This window comes from Aphis gossypii, chromosome 3 (assembly GCF_020184175.1).
Source record: "Aphis gossypii isolate Hap1 chromosome 3, ASM2018417v2, whole genome shotgun sequence".
Lineage (NCBI taxonomy): Eukaryota > Metazoa > Arthropoda > Insecta > Hemiptera > Aphididae > Aphis > Aphis gossypii.
This window is the reverse complement of record NC_065532.1, coordinates 18,985,928-19,002,414: the sequence shown is the minus strand read 5'-3', so window position 1 is coordinate 19,002,414 and position 16,487 is coordinate 18,985,928. Positions and strand designations below refer to the sequence as shown.

At 29.6% G+C, this 16,487-nt stretch overlaps 1 protein-coding gene and 2 long non-coding RNA genes across 4 annotated transcripts in view; 2 read left to right on the top strand and 1 right to left on the bottom strand.

Annotated features, from left to right (window-relative positions):
* The first annotated feature begins 2,938 nt into the window (after positions 1 to 2,938).
* Positions 2,939 to 7,744, top strand: LOC114121780 (uncharacterized). Of its 2 annotated transcripts, XR_007605443.1 has the most exons (5): positions 2,939 to 3,194; positions 3,470 to 3,551; positions 3,636 to 3,780; positions 7,183 to 7,362; positions 7,578 to 7,744. It is a non-coding gene; the product is annotated as an uncharacterized LOC114121780 (long non-coding RNA). The 2 variants fall into 2 exon arrangements; XR_007605442.1 differs by lacking the exon at positions 2,939 to 3,194 and having other exon boundaries at positions 3,230 to 3,551.
* The window catches only part of LOC114119367 (chorion peroxidase-like), a 14,028-nt gene continuing 2,768 nt past the window's right edge, over positions 5,228 to 16,487 (bottom strand). The window contains exons 4-13 of the mRNA XM_027980892.2: positions 15,772 to 16,001; positions 15,333 to 15,506; positions 15,075 to 15,239; positions 10,982 to 11,206; positions 10,717 to 10,844; positions 9,931 to 10,305; positions 7,621 to 7,993; positions 6,377 to 6,485; positions 6,198 to 6,288; positions 5,228 to 6,098 (exon numbers count right to left, since the gene is read on the bottom strand). Coding sequence (XP_027836693.2) covers positions 5,958 to 6,098; positions 6,198 to 6,288; positions 6,377 to 6,485; positions 7,621 to 7,993; positions 9,931 to 10,305; positions 10,717 to 10,844; positions 10,982 to 11,206; positions 15,075 to 15,239; positions 15,333 to 15,506; positions 15,772 to 16,001 — 2,011 coding nt within the window. The 3' untranslated portion in view covers positions 5,228 to 5,957. The remainder of the gene's footprint in view (positions 6,099 to 6,197; positions 6,289 to 6,376; positions 6,486 to 7,620; positions 7,994 to 9,930; positions 10,306 to 10,716; positions 10,845 to 10,981; positions 11,207 to 15,074; positions 15,240 to 15,332; positions 15,507 to 15,771; positions 16,002 to 16,487) is intronic.
* Positions 15,394 to 16,487, top strand: part of LOC126551513 (uncharacterized) — a 21,665-nt gene continuing 20,571 nt past the window's right edge. Inside the window, exon 1 of the long non-coding RNA XR_007605441.1 lies at positions 15,394 to 15,541. This is a non-coding gene — a long non-coding RNA (uncharacterized LOC126551513). The remainder of the gene's footprint in view (positions 15,542 to 16,487) is intronic.

Here is a 16,487-nt window from a genome sequence, read left to right as displayed (position 1 = left end):
TGTTGTTTTTTTTTTTTTTTTTTTTTTTTTGATTAGGAAACACAAGCCGTCTTTTAAATGTTTTATGAAAATCTAAAGCTATAACAGCCCAATACATTTGAAAAACCTAAATCAAGTATGAATAGATCGTTGGAGAAGTTATTTTCTCAACAGCACTTTCTCTAAGTTTAAAGAAAAATTACAGACTATCGTTAAAAGTATTTGAAACATTACAAGCGAAGCGGTTGTAGACATGTCAGCAATTATTGAGCTAGTGCTGGTGAGTTTTTTTTACCGACTTCCGCTCAGGGCTTACAATCGTTTTTTAAATGCGATGTTGCGATGATTTATCATTGCTTTTGAATTGTATATCACAATACACACCAACATCCTGCAGTGCCGAGACCAAGATGTCGACCAGTCCGGTATTCAGGTTTAATTTTTTAATACCATAAATATAAACACTCAAATAAAACTATTATAGATTGGGTTGATACCAATACACTATATTATAGTCACTACTCACTACCTATACACTATACAGACATGTCTGTGCAAAAGGCTGTTATTGTGAATTGATGGATGATTATATAATAATAATAATAATTTATGTATCAAAAGATTTAAGGAGATGTAATTAAAACAATTTAGACTATTTAGAGTATCTATAATACGAAATATAAATGTATACATCTAAGTACCAATGAATAGTATAGTTATATAGCTGGGAGCGCGTATAATAGCCGAAAATATTACAGCCGAACGTATTTTAGCCGACAAATATTTGCTCCGACAAGATTTTAGCCGAAACGTATTAAAGTCGAATTTATACCGATAAGTGTTATCATAGTTAATTTTTTTAAATTTATTACTTAGTGATACTATAATGGGTATCGTTTTTTAACCCTGTGACCTACCTTAGGTGGTGTTGCATAGCAAATCGAGGGATATTTTCGTTTTGAATGTCCAAGCGAGTGCAGCTAGCGAGTGACAACGCTGGCCGCTAATTACCTTTGAAAATGTATTAGAAAATTTTATGTTAGGAATAGATTTTATGCTTAACATTTTACCCCAAATTCTAGTTGTCGGCTGTTATATTTGTCAACTAAAATACTTTCGGCTGTAAAATTTTTTGGCTAAAATATTGTCGGTTAAAATACAGTCGGCTTTAATATTTTCGGGTAAAATATAGTCCCTCTTACAGTTATTATAATGATAGGTTATAATTTATAAAAAGATTACTATAATTATATTGATTAGATAATCATAATATAGTAGTTATATCGAGTAGGTAATCGTTTTTCAATTTTATCGATTGTTATTTATTTTCTTGATTAATTTACTTAGCCTATTTTGCATTACAGTTGTAATCACGCATCCAAATGCATAATAAAAAATAAATAAATAGTATTTTGTTGATCGATTTTGCATTACACGGTAAACCGTATTTTTTGACATGTTTTTGAATTTTTGCGCTATATTTGTTAGTTTGTTACATTAGAATAGCGACCAACCACGATTCATTGTTTTTCCGTGCAGTGGAGAAAATATCAAGTTTGCTATTTAAACATTTTAAACATACTTTTTCTTTTACTTATAAGTTATAACCTTTTTTATAGTATTATACATATTTTATAATACCAATTTTTTACTTCGTTTTTCTATCAACTCTCGACCCATTTAAACAAATGTTACACAAATTTCATACTATACGATTGTAGGTCATTTATTAATTATACCGTTGTTGTTATTATTATATGTCGAGCACGTGGCTATTAGAACATTATTGTCAATATAATCGTAGTCTGCAGTGGTAGCAGCTAACCTTATGCTTATAATAGATACCTAAATTTTTTGTCAATTGCCAGTATTGCGAAAACTATTCAATTGTCGAAGAACAAAAAATGTTCTTGTTTTGGATGAAATATTACCAATATTAGTGTATTATAAACATTTAAAACTATTGAAGCTATGTACTCGTATATTGTTTGTGGTTTAAACCAATATATAAGCGGAAGGTTAGTTTATGGTCTTATTGCGATGTCCGATACTCCGATTACTGTTTTGAACATATATATGAATTTATTTGTTTCTTTTCTAGGTAAATCAAAATTATTTTTAAAAATCTATTCAAAAACAAAAATATTTTTTAAATTCCACCAGATATTTTTAACGAAAGACTCATTATTTTAAAAACTATCAACGTTTTTAAAAATAACTTTTAAATAAATACATTTTTAATTCTTTATTCTAAAGCAAAATATTTTTGGAAGTAGATAACATAAACATTGCATTTTGGGTAGTGATTTAAGTAGTTTAATTCTAAATACTTGGAAAGTTATAAAATATCTGATAAGCTACTTATCCAAAATTTGATTTTTATAGATCAAAATGATAAAATACGCCAAATAATATTTTTCTTTGAAATTTAAAATTAAAAATAAATTTTTTAATAGACATATTGTCATTTAAGGAGTACCTAAAAAGCTTTTAAAAAAATAATAACAGCAATGTAGGTACGTATAATAATTCATATATGTTTATTTTTCATATAAAAATATGGCTTTTATCATACTATATTTCTAGAGATTACTTAACAATCTGAAACAGAAGAATCGAGATACCTACTAAAATCTCTATCACAACGTGTTTACTGTTTACCTATAGAAAACGCGGATTCGAAACTTTCAAAATTTACGGGACATGCCACATTAATTTTTTTACTAAAACGATAAATATTATTAATTAAATATAATATGTTAATACAAAAAAAAAACAAAGGTATAGGAGTTGTCATTTCCCTTCCAATAATTACACTACTGAAGTGCACAGTTTCAAAAGATATAGTGTTTTCGATCAAAACTTAAATATATGAATCAAACCTTACATCAATATCCGGCTGTAACAATACCTACATATTATTGTATTACTTGCTCGATATCATCAAATCATTATATAATATTACCTATTATTTACTATCATATTATTATTATTATTTATTAGTTAGATTAGATTATTCCAATACACGTGTACCCTACCGCTAATGACGTATCCACTAAAGTATTTTATAATTATTGTTAAAAAATACACTCTGTTTCTAACAGGAACAACAAAACAATAATAATAACGCAGTCAACAGATATCGCACATGACGTGTTAAAACGCAAAACAAAACAGTAGCCACTAGTCATAAAACTAGAATATTCATGACGTATGTAAGTATAATATGTATTTTGTATATAGAATGCGGTGTAAGCCATAAGTGCCAAAATGAGATAACAAAAATAAAATCGTTGATACCTACTGTACAAAAGCATCAAAACCCCAAATACCTATGTGCTATTGTTAATATATTATGTATTTATGCATAATAAATTAACCATGCTCGTGCGCTTCATTCTAGATTGCAGATGTTAAATTAAGAACTATATCGTTCAAAAATTTAAAATGTATAATCATAATTGACGAATTTATCATTTTATTACGATAGATTGTCACACCTCACACGATAGTGGCTCAGCAGTTTTGTGTTATACTTATAACATATTGGTAGTTGTTGTAGTAGGCACTTAGTAAGTATTCGTGTAAGTTCGAAAATTAATTTTACAGAAACTTATATATATATTAATAAATGTATTGCGTGCATTTTATTTCAGGGAAACAAGGCCTGAAAGAAATTGTTGAAATAAAAATATGGTAAAATGTTCAGGAAACCCAACCCCTATCAGAAGTAAAATATAATATCACAATTATTTACAATGCAGAATGCAGATTACAGCTATACTTGTATAATATTACAATGTAATGAGTAATGTACCTATATATAATATAGTAAACTATAACATAAATATGAAAAATGCTATTGAATAATTTTTAATTTGTACACATTTATTGATCTTTTTTTTTCAAATTATTTTTATTTAACTATTATTTACATTTATTATTCGTATATAGGTACTCGTAATAATATGATAACTGACAAATGACAATTAACAATATTGTACATATTATAGCAATACTCCTATAATACTTATACTGGGCGCATGTAAACTCCGACACAAGTACCTTTTTTTACTGTAAACTCAGCCAGAAAAAAAAAACAGGTAAAATAAGGCTCATTTAAACTCCGACAGTGAAGAAAATCAAGTAGGTAGTAGTGTAAAATTAATATGATGTATTATTAAAAAAGTATCACAATATAATACAATACTCGAATCATATTGTTCACATTAAATATTTAAATCATAGTAATAAAAATCATAATACCTAAATAATCGTTATACCTAATAATATAAAATCATATGTTTCATAAATTCATAATAATAATTAATAATCCTCCACATTAAATACTTAAATCATAGTAAAAAATTATAATAAATAATCGTTATACCATATAATTCAAAAATATATAGTTAGGTATATCATATATGTAAACTAAAATGATATGATATAATTTGTAAATATTCTAAGTCTTATATTACTCCATTAGTATACCTATTTATAGCATCCTGTAACACTGTCATTTTTTTTTCATTTCGAATTTTGAAACTGGTGGAGTTTACATTAGACCTTTAATACCTTTTTATCTTGATCTGTATTCTGACGGAGCTTACAATCGCCCCTTATACTACATATTATAATAATCTATATAATATTGTATACTTAATTTACAATAATTATGTATACTAAAAAGGCCTTTTTTCCCTAGATTAATGGTAACCTTTTTAATGTTAGAAGTATTTCTTTTACTACTTTGACGTGTGTGAATGCTTGCTTTAAGTTACTTAATAACTCGTCTATCACGTATTATATTTTTAACAAATTTAATTTGGCAATCTCGCTCGCGAGTATGTGAAATCGCTATTTAATACGCTCAAACGATTTCTGATCGGATTTTGTTTTTGCTAGAATATCAGATTTCTATTTGTAGTTACCTATATTAATATATGACGTTATTGTTTCCACATAGATAAGTGATTTTATATTCACCAATTTAAAGTCTTAGTATAATAAACATTATACACTGCAAATTGCAATATTGCATTTTTCTGTGCTGAGATTGGAGACGGTATACTCAACTCTCGGTGGCATTAGTGTAATTTGGTTATGAGTGCTATTGCATACGAGGGGGGGATTAGGTTATGGTATACTATACAACATAGCAACAGTATTCGTCGTTGTTTTGTGATAAATTAATATCTGATTGCTTAGTGGTAGGTATATATTTTAACAATACAAAATAATAATATATTTGTGCAATATAGTGTTTATTATAAAGTAAGATTATCACAGTTATGTACAGTTGGTATAGGGGGATTGGGGGGATTTGTGTTTCTTTTATTATTTCTATGATATATACTAAAGCAATGTTAGATAAGTACATAAATATAATATGCCAGGCTTTAAAAAAAAGTCATGGACGGAGGATATGATCCCTAAATACCCCTGCAGTAATTACTCCAAAGCTTGCTGATAAGTTTATATTATATTCTATTCAAAATTGTAAACATAATGCATACCAATATTGTTATTGAATTCCTACTTACCCGTGTGTAGTAGCATTTTAAATCAAAAAAGTTCTTAAGATGTGATCGTGAATTGAGATTATAGTTATAATTAACTTAAACACACTCTTTTTTTTTGTTCATATTTAAAATTTTTTATTGTAAACTTCCTAAACATAACGTAACTAACTACATTTTATTTCTTCGTTGGTTCTGCATAAAAATATACAATATATTTCTATGATTTTTTAGATAAATTTTGTCCGGACTCTTAATTCTAATACCAAATTTCGGTAATAAAAATACCAAAAAGCTGTTTACATTTCATATTATTAGAATTTTTTTTTCATCATTTAATCAATTTTATACTTTAAATACATAATAATAAATAACAAACATTTTTAAAATTAAAATTACAAATAAATAATAAATTATAGTTATTACAGCGAGTATTATTTATATTATTAAATTTTATTACCAAGTGTTCGTTGGTTTTGATGAGGAGATGTTTACAGCTATTGCTTGGATGAGCTTATGCAGATTATCATCCTCTTTGTTCCATTCATTTATTTGAACTTTGTGTATTTGTGGATTTAGGTTATTCAAGTTCGGTACCTTCAATGAGATTAAACGAAACACATTTATAAAGTATATTTTTTAATAGTAAAAAGCATTTTAAAATTCGTACAAACAGTGTGTTTAGTAAATACTCACTTTCTTTTTAGTGCAACAGCCTGTATATTCTTTCCAAGCCCATAAATCCATCTGTGGTAGTATGTGTCCTTTACAAGCAACCCTGTTATTTCTAAAAATCCAATCAATCAATTGTACAGGTATCCCCAAATAATAAAAGAAAATTAAAAATGTATAATTATTAAAAAAATAAAACATACTTTTGCTGTGACGGCAATTCCATAGCGAACGGTTGAATTGTTACAATATTATCGCTGTTATCACACAACACTCGCGATAACTTAACTTTTTTTATTTCCGTCAGTTGCTCTGGAAAAATACGTGATGGTTGAATATTATAAACTGTAATAGTGTCATATATATTATATACATAAATTAATGTTCGTTTGCACAGGACTTATAGATTTGATAACTATACTGAACTGATTGACACCAAATTTTTAGCATATATTTCTCAAAAATTCAAAGAGTCTATTTTGCTACGTTTTTCAATCCTTATAGGTTGATCAATGATCATGCATGAATTTTGTTTTGGATCACGAAAATTGAAGAATTATAAAAATATATAGGTAGCATTTTTATTGGTTATAAAATTATAACTTAAAACAAATTGATATAGACTAGCTGATTTGCCATTTATCGCTATTGGGTTTTTTTTTTTAAATAAATGTAAATAGTGTTTATAATATTAATTGTTTACTATTAAATGTAAAAATAATAAAAAGCAATACCTGTATGTATGCAGCTTATAAACTCACAAAATACTTGACAATTTTTTATGAATGTTTTAGAAATTATTTTTAGATATATCAGAAAAGTTTAGGGAGTAGTTTAAATCACGTTAAAAAATAAACCAAGTGCCATAGGCAAATTGCCCATCTAGTGGAATTAGTTTACAAAGCGAGGTACACAAATGCTGATTTTCCCGTGAATTCAGATACACTTAAACCTAGATACAACGATATACCATATTATTAGTATTTTATGTTTATTCGTTTTTCCCCAGGTGAAGTCGAAGTTATATATCTACAGCCGTTATCTTATATAAAATGTCTTAAATAATATAAGTGTCTTATGGAGTAATAATATTAAGTGACAATTGAAGCAGTAATACAATAATATATAATAGGCATATAAAATGGCAATAACCAATAAGAAAAAAAATTCACGGAAAAAATTGTCTTAAGTAAGTAAATTGTATGTCATAGTTTTTTTACGGGGAATTTTAGGTGTACCTAAAACTTCACAGTTTCTTAACCATTCACTAGTTATATTCACAATATTTTTAATTTATTACAACTTATTGGTTTTTAAAAAAAAATATTTGATATAGGTAGTTAATGAAATTAAATGCAATTGATTTGTATGGATAAATTTTTTTTTTCGTGAATTTTTTTCCAGATTCCAATAATGATTTGTTTAATAACACACATCGGACAATTACCTAGCGTGAATGAGTTTGGCAGACCGGGATTCTCGTACCAAAACCGATCGCCCTTTTTCAAATCACTGAACGTCTTGGCTATGATACATCCAAACGTCGGTCCCACGATGCTGTCATCGATAGACCGTTCCGACACACCCGCTGACCATAGGTCCACGTCCTCAGGTGTGGTGTACAAATCGTAATACGCCTTCACCGTGGCGTTGCTAATGTCAGTCAGCATCGAGCTCCATGTCTTGATCGCCGGCAGTTTGCAATATTGCCGCCAGGCCGAGTAGCTGGGTATCCCGTGTTCCCGAGCTCGTTGTATGTTGATGGACGCTAAGTCCTTGCCGTAATCGTTGGCAGGTTCCTGGAACAGATGGTTGGTCACCTAATCCATCCATCCAATAAAACCGCGGTATTAGCCAATGAAATCAACGTTACAATTATTATTATATATAGCCGTATAATAGTACCTATAATGTACGTTCATTCATTTTACGTTAAAGCAGTACTTATCTATTTCATGGCTAATCATATTGTTTATATAATTAAAGTCAGAGAGCGTTGATAATATAGATATACGTATACTAATCACTTATCATGGTGTCTAGGTATAGTGTTTATTTATCCATCAAAAATAACTAAGACGATATATTAGTAGGTAGTTATTATAAATATAATATTTGATATACGATATTCATATTTCGTACGAATAGTATATAGATAATTATAGGTACTTATATTTTTACAGTCCATGTTAATTCGTTACTACGGTAATCACACGTGTAGTGGGATAGTCGCGCTCAAAAATCTTGATTTTATCGTATATACTTATTACTTATACGTATTACAAGAAGATTACACAATCATTGATCGTCAAATTATCGATTATAAATTATTATTACTAAATAATAGTTTTTAAAAATATTCAATGAGATAATGTTTCACAGATATTGAAAAAATAAAAAACAACTTGATCAAATATCGTCAGTACATCAATACATATTTGAATACATTTTTAAATTTCAATTCAAAATTATAAATTAAATATGTCTCATAATAATTTACACTGTTAAAAAATATAATATTTTGGTGTAGTCGATATTTATGATAATGTGTATACAATAAATATTTTTGTGTGACGATAAATTGAGGGTCAAAATCTGTAATCTCTGTAATATGTGTAAACAGTTTTATCAAGATATTTGAGCGGTGCTAAACACGATGTGATTACCGTGATGAAAAATCAAAATGGACTGTGAATATACAAATATAGCAACTAGTATTGATATATTTTTCAGAAATAAAAGGTTTTTGCCATTTTGGATTAAAGTGGTCGATAGTTGCGATTCCTTCAACTACGTGCAAAAATAAAAATAAATATTTTAGATAAAAAATAGTTGATATAGCAAGAAAATCTATTGCCTAGTTAACAAAGTTGACTATTTAACTTTATCAGTAAAAGCTCAAAGATTACTTAAAAATAACTTTTTATATTAAAAGATAGATATACCTAGTATATAGATTCTACATAAGATAATATACTTACGTAAATCTAAAAAAATTTTATAAATTAAAAATTGTTTTTAATAGTTAGAATAATTTTAATATTTTATAATCGATAAGATTTGATAATTAGACCTTTTTCTTTCGAAAAAATGTGTTATCTTTAGAAATATAGAGGTAAGGGTGAACAAAAGGAATCATATCAAAATAGCAAAATATTTAATAATTATATTCCTTATTTTAATATTTATTTACTCCAGAAATGAAAATGATTTATTCTGGTTTCATGATTCATTGCATTTAAAAAAAAAAAAAAATTAAAATAGCATTTAATGGATTGTGTATTATGTTAAAAATATTGAGAAATCATGTATACCATATGCATTCCCTTCTATTATTTCTATCAATATTTTGAAGTATATTTGTATATTATTATATTATTTTACAAAAACGAATTGCAAGGTCATAGAAACGAATAATTTATTAATTTATAAATATTTTTTTATAATCCAATACTTTTACTTAGATGGAATAATACATTTAAATATCAGTATTTAAGATCTAAGTATGTACATTATTTTATAGAATGTATGTAAATGATTAAACGAACCATGTAATTGCTATGGTCATGTTTTATGAAAAATGTAATATAATTTTTGATTTAAAGTCTTAAGCTTTAATAGTAATCATATTTTACACTACTTAAAAAGATGATAATAATAGTGATAGTATTTTAGTTGTTTTAAGAATCATACATATTTTTAATATTACTTTCTAACTTATTTATTTTATTTGTCAAATAGCAATATTAGAACTTACTTGAGACGTTACCGCGTCGTCCATGGCCTGGGACGCTTGGTTCACCATGCCCAATAAATATTGGTCTAGCCAGCCAGGTTTGTGAAGGTCATACGGTTGCTGGAACATTTCACTAAACCGCCTGGAACCTAAGAACTTGTGACCTGCACTCCAACGTTCCATGGCGTCGGGCAACAGTGAGTGACCGAATCGGAAGGCAGCAGCGCCAAACGCAGCCGGCACTGTGATGTCTGCATCTGGGTCATAACTATTGGAAAACCCTTGCGTTGAAAGCTCCAAACCGTACTTTTTCATCGTAAACTTGCCCAATAACTTCGGCAGGAACTCATTGTAAGTAATGTGCTGGATCATCGCACCGACGATTTTTCGCGATTCCTGTAAACGCGTACATATCGGCACGAAACGAATATGAATTATCGCAAATAATACAATATTTATAATATATAATAAGCAGCTATATTAAATTAATATAAAAATAGATAGAATAGATAAAATATTAATAGCGAATTGTGATATATTTTTTTGAACATTTGGGCCAATTTACTTTGGAAAAATTATCTGATACTAATTTTTGTGAGTTATGCAGTCTAATATAATCTAACACATATATAACTTATACTATATTTTGAAAGTATGCTCCTGCTCATGATATATTATAATAATTAAATAATTAATATAAATTAATTTTTTATGCATTAAATCCAAAAAGAAAATTTTTGAATATCTATACATTTTTATGATTATGATGTTGTTGCATAATTTTAATTTTTCACCATAATTCATTACCTGGTATAGTCGTTCGTCATCCCAGTGTGGATTGATCGCACACAATTCGTTGGCTATTCGATTGTGTTCTCGAGTGAAAATCGTATGGAGTACACCTAGAGCCAGTTGTTCGTTTACGCGATTATCGCCTATATACATACAAATTAAACAACCGTTGTTAGGTTATCACCATAATCGTAATAAATTTTACATTAATTATAGATTTAAGTACGACAGTTAATATAATATATAACTATTAATAACATATCATATTATACTGATATACCGGCTAAGAAACAATAAAGATCTGGGTGAGGCCTAATACATCCGTCATCTGGTTGGTCTTTCTTTGGCGGCAATATTGGCTTGAGCCGGTTACCCGCCAATACCGGGACCATGGTTAACTTTCCTCCTTCAAACGACCGGAGTTTATTCGCAAGTTTTTCGTTGGAGCCGTATATAAAGTTGCCGTCGATAGGTGATGTCAATGCGTTAGTTTGGACACGAGGACCTACCAATAATAATTCATAAAATGTATAGATAATATTATTTACATTGTATATATTATAATTTTATGTGTATATATATATATATATAAAAGTAATTATAATATCACATTGAAAACTCTGTGTTCCTTGTATACATTATCATTTAAATCACCATGATCACATTTCTAAAATGTTGTTTTGTGATTAAATAATATGTACTCTTATTTTTCTCCCCATTATGTAGGTACCTATATATTTTGACGAAATTGTCTGGATTAATTTTATAGACACTGCGTCTATTTTGAATTTTATTACCTAACTATCTTATATATATACTCGTAGATAAGTATAAATATTAATATATTTTCTTGCACGAAACCGAAAAATTACGGTGAAAATATGTGATAATTTTACCGTGATAATTAATTGTTGATTCTCAGTCACACTCAATAATACTCGTATGTCTGCAATCGACATGGCGTTATAAAGCCATATTCTCATTTCTGTACATTGAAATAAAGTGAGCATAATATAAACGAAACAATTTCGTGCCCTATTAAATCATAACAACACATACCTATAGGCTATATAATAATAATAATAATAATACCGAGTGAGTTGTAAATTTATTAAATAATATTTTGACATAGAGAATTTTGTTTAGAAAATTAAATACTACGATGCGCATCGAAATACGAGTTGTCGGAGTGGCAAGTGCTCTCAGACCACTACTAATTTTTGGAACTATAAAGAAAATAACTAATGATTTTATACCGTGAGACTTCGAGTTAAAGAATTAGGATTACTGAATAATAACGAATCTATTAGGTATCATAATATGCAAAATGATTTATCAAGCATGTCATCTTTTTTTTCTTTTACAGTAATGGCAATTAAAATCTGAGTTTTTGGTATTTTTAAATATACATAGGTACTTATATATAAAAACCATTATTCTTATTCGATATTCATATTCAATCACATAGGTATGTAACAACAACAATAATAAGTAGAGTTTTGGAATTCCGGTAAATCCTATAGTCGTGCAATACTGCAATAACGATTCGTCAGCGTCGATTGTCTTTTTATTATCCGTGTTATAAAAATGAACCGCGCGTATAAGACAGTCCCAACTCACAAAACATCATATTGTAGGTATATATATTTTCATCTATAAGAAGTACAATATGTAGAATAATACTAAGGTTTGGCGTACTTTGTAAAGGTCGGTGGTTTTAAAAACAATTTCTTGAAATAATCGGTCTGTTAGTTAAGTCCTATCGAATAATAATAATAATAATATTAATAATAATAGTATTCTTGTACAATCGCCGAGTTTAGTGCGCAGGTGGTACGATTTTATTTGCCATATTATTGTGGAACGACGGACGAAACGATTAACGACCGGAGGCGCTCCTCGGCGGGACCGCGTACGATTGCCAATCCCTTTTCGCATTGGACACGGGGAGAAGGGTGGAAAAAACCCGATTTGTTCTCGTCGTAGGGGTTTGGTCGGTGAGCGGATGAATGAGGGGGAGTCCTCGATCGTTCTCTTTTATGCCCCCACTCTTTCTAACTCATTCTCACTCTCTCTGTCACTCTGTCTCTCTCTCCCTCTCTCTCTCACACACTTCTCGTCCCTCTTGTTTTGCAGAGTTAACGGCGGTGACGTCACGACGGACGCGAAAAAAGCGTAAATAAAATCTATCGGTCCGGAAAATTAATAACGAAGCCGACGAAAACGGGAAGGGAAGACGCGCGGTCTGCAATGGCTGCGCGCGTCGTCGCGGTCGTCGTCTTGCGTCCGCTCGCGTTTGCGTGTTTAAGAAACTCGAGTAAATAAATGTTGCACCATCGCAAAACACCGCCGAAAGGGCGTCTTGGCCTACTAGGGTCGTAGCGGCGTAGCGCTGGTGGCGTTAGGTCTGTTTGCCGAATTCACCGCGATTGCACGTCATTGTTAACAATCCGACCGCGGACGAGGGACCGTCGCCGCGCATACGCCAAAAGGGACTGCATCCGCCCGTCGGCATCAGGGCTCCATGTACGGACGGTCACTGGGGTGATTTGGCGCGGCCGTCGTCGACAGCCGAACCCTGCGAAAAGGTCTCCGGTACCAGGATCCCAGTCAGCGGTCGCGCGAGGGTTGCTACGCAAGGGTTGCGGTTCGGTTCGCACCACTCGCTTGTTACTGTGTGTGTGTCAGTTACGGTTTTAACGGGCGTAGCACACTATCACCGATTTTACTCAAAAATTATTTTATGTTATTTGAGCTCACTTTTTTAGTCTATTTGAGCACGGTTAACAACTGACCATTATATTGCCTAAGATTACCATAGTTAATTTGTGCTAAATTTTCACTATCTATTTGAACATGATTTTTTACTGACTCGTATGTAAGACATGAAATATTTAAAAATAAATAAAATTATAAGGCAATTAAAGGCATTGTTTATTTAAAAGTTCTAATTAATCGATACTTGTATGTATAATACTATAATGTGTATTGTATTATAATTTATGATTTACGAATTATACGCATATTGCGTATTGGCATATTGCACATAGTAAATAATATGGTACAGTTACTATAAATTAAAAACTCTATAAATATAAACTAATTTGAACATTTTATAATCATGCTCATTTGGACTTGATGTAGTCTTATATCCGAATCAAACAATTATTACCCGACATAGAGTGCTTAAATAAGTCACTGAAATCAAGCTCACATGACCAACGATTTTATTTAAACACGCTCAAAAGTCTGACTCCCGTTTTAGAATGTATTTTAATTAAAGAAATATCTATTATTTAAATCGTACGCGCAATAGTGAAATAGTCTAGATATTACTTATAAAATAAAGTAGGTACAGATCAAATTTACATTCATATCAACCACTAAAACGAATTATAAATTATAATTAACAACGGTCTGGCTGATGAAAAAATTCGTAGGTGTCTGTAGTGTAATGTTTCAAACACACTACATTAAAGTCTATCGAAGGGTTAGATAACTGGATACAGCAAATGTTAATACCGATATTTCTGTATTCTGTACCTACTTTACGGTTTACTGGACACTGCACCGTGACGTTAAAAAGGCGACTGGTTGTAGTAATCGTCTCTTCTAGTGGAGTTTAGCGCATGCGCTCTTCAAATTATTTAATATATATTATGGGTTTGCGTGTGAGTACTGAGTACACATTAACTTAGGCCGTCATCTCTGTTGAGCCTCAAGTCTCGATCAGGTGGTACGGTATTAAAAATATATAACGTTATTATAATGACTACCTATTTCGCGATACCTAACTCTCAAATTTTTTTTTGTTATAAATCTAGAGCCTACAATACATGCATATTCTATACTATTATTTTATAAATATTAAATAATAATTATTGTAATAATATTATAATATAAAATACATATGGGACCTTGACGCCTAGAGTGTACGTGTTTTTTTTACCGCATTTATACGTGTGTTGTATTATTAAAATTTATTCGGAATAAACTAGATTATCGTCGTCATTTTAATTATTATATTCGTTCTTTTATTTTATATTTTATAGGGATATGATTGTTCGAAATAAAACGATAGCTAAACAATATGTATATAAATAAATACATTTAGTTCTGAAAAATAAAATATATAATTCGAAAATAAACCTATCATAATATTCGCATATTATATGCAAATTTATGCGGTACATAGGTAAATATTATAAATCGCATCACGTTATCTTGGTATAGAAAGACGTGATAAATGATAATAGTTGTGGATAAAGACAATAAATTAATATATTAATAAGTACTTATTTACTCATGCATGTAAAATACAAGAACCCTGCAAACATTATTTTTATCGTATATTAAATTAAATCAATTATTACCTAGAGGACAATCAGTATTGACGCCGGCTAGAGATCTAATCATGTCGATGCACCTTTGGCGATGACTTCCCACGAAAAACTGATCATCGATTGGCACATTGATTGGTATACAATACGGATTGTTGGCTCCCGAACAACATTTAATCTCTTGTCTGGTGATCGGGTCTATATAATATGCATACACATTGATGGAATGTATTTTGTATAATTTAATACCTAATTAATAAAATATCGTACACATATAAATCGCGAATATACCTTTGGTTTCAGCGGTGAGAGTGAGATCATGATCAACGAGTTGCCCAAAGGCGGCAAACAAAAATGTTATATCAGTGCGATGTGGTCTAGCTATGTCTTTGTGCACGCGAGCCGAAACGGACCTAGGATTGGGTAACGGAAATCCGGTTATGCTCGTCCTGATCGACTTGATACCTAAATATGAACAATTTAATCAATAATAATAATATGTAAGTATGTATTATAATTTATAAACAATAGTTATAATTTTTTTTTTATCTAATTTGCATCTGTTACAAACTATAAAGTCAATCAGTTTGTTTAGTTGGATTATAAAAATATAGGTATTATTATGTTAAATTGACGGCTAAATTTTTAACCGTAATTAGACATTTAATTGAACACCAACCAGTAATACTTACTGGGAATTTAAAGAAAATTTCTCAATAAAAAAACTCACCGTCACCGTAATCGGGTGGTAAAAGTCTTTTAAAAGGTAATTTCGCAGCGCCCCAATGTGGATGAACAAAATTATTACATCTCCCGTCGATCGAACGAAACTCAATTCCATCTCCGCAATCATTACCTGGATACGATTTTAATTCTTTCGGACAGTATGCTCCAATATCAGTGTTTTCCGTATTTATAATTGGTAATAAACTTCGCACTTGATCTTTTGTTAGTCCAAACCTAAACAAAAAATTATATTTTTAAAAGTTTCAAAATTAATGAATGCATTATACAAGGTTATTCACTAAGCATCAAGTTCCCCGTTTTTTGTTTTGATATTGAATTTATTCATATTTTGATTTTAGGAACTTTTATGTATACTTAAAAATTTTACGACTTTATTTTAAATTATTTCGATTTTTTTTTCCATTCAAGGAGTAAATTTAGAAATATTATCATTTTTAAAAGACGTCTAAAATTAATAGTTTAGAACAAAAAGTATTTGAAAAAAAAAGTAGCTGGTATCGACACAGAACACTCTTATGGTATAAAGAATCGTTACAATATGGTCATTAAAAGAAGCAGTTAAAAAAATCCAAAAATTAGAATTTCAATTAATTTAATTTACATGTTTTTTTAAATAAAAAAATATAGTTAAGCATGCTTTTGGAGAAAACACTTAATGTAATAAATATTAATTTGTAACTATATTATAGTAGTATCGGA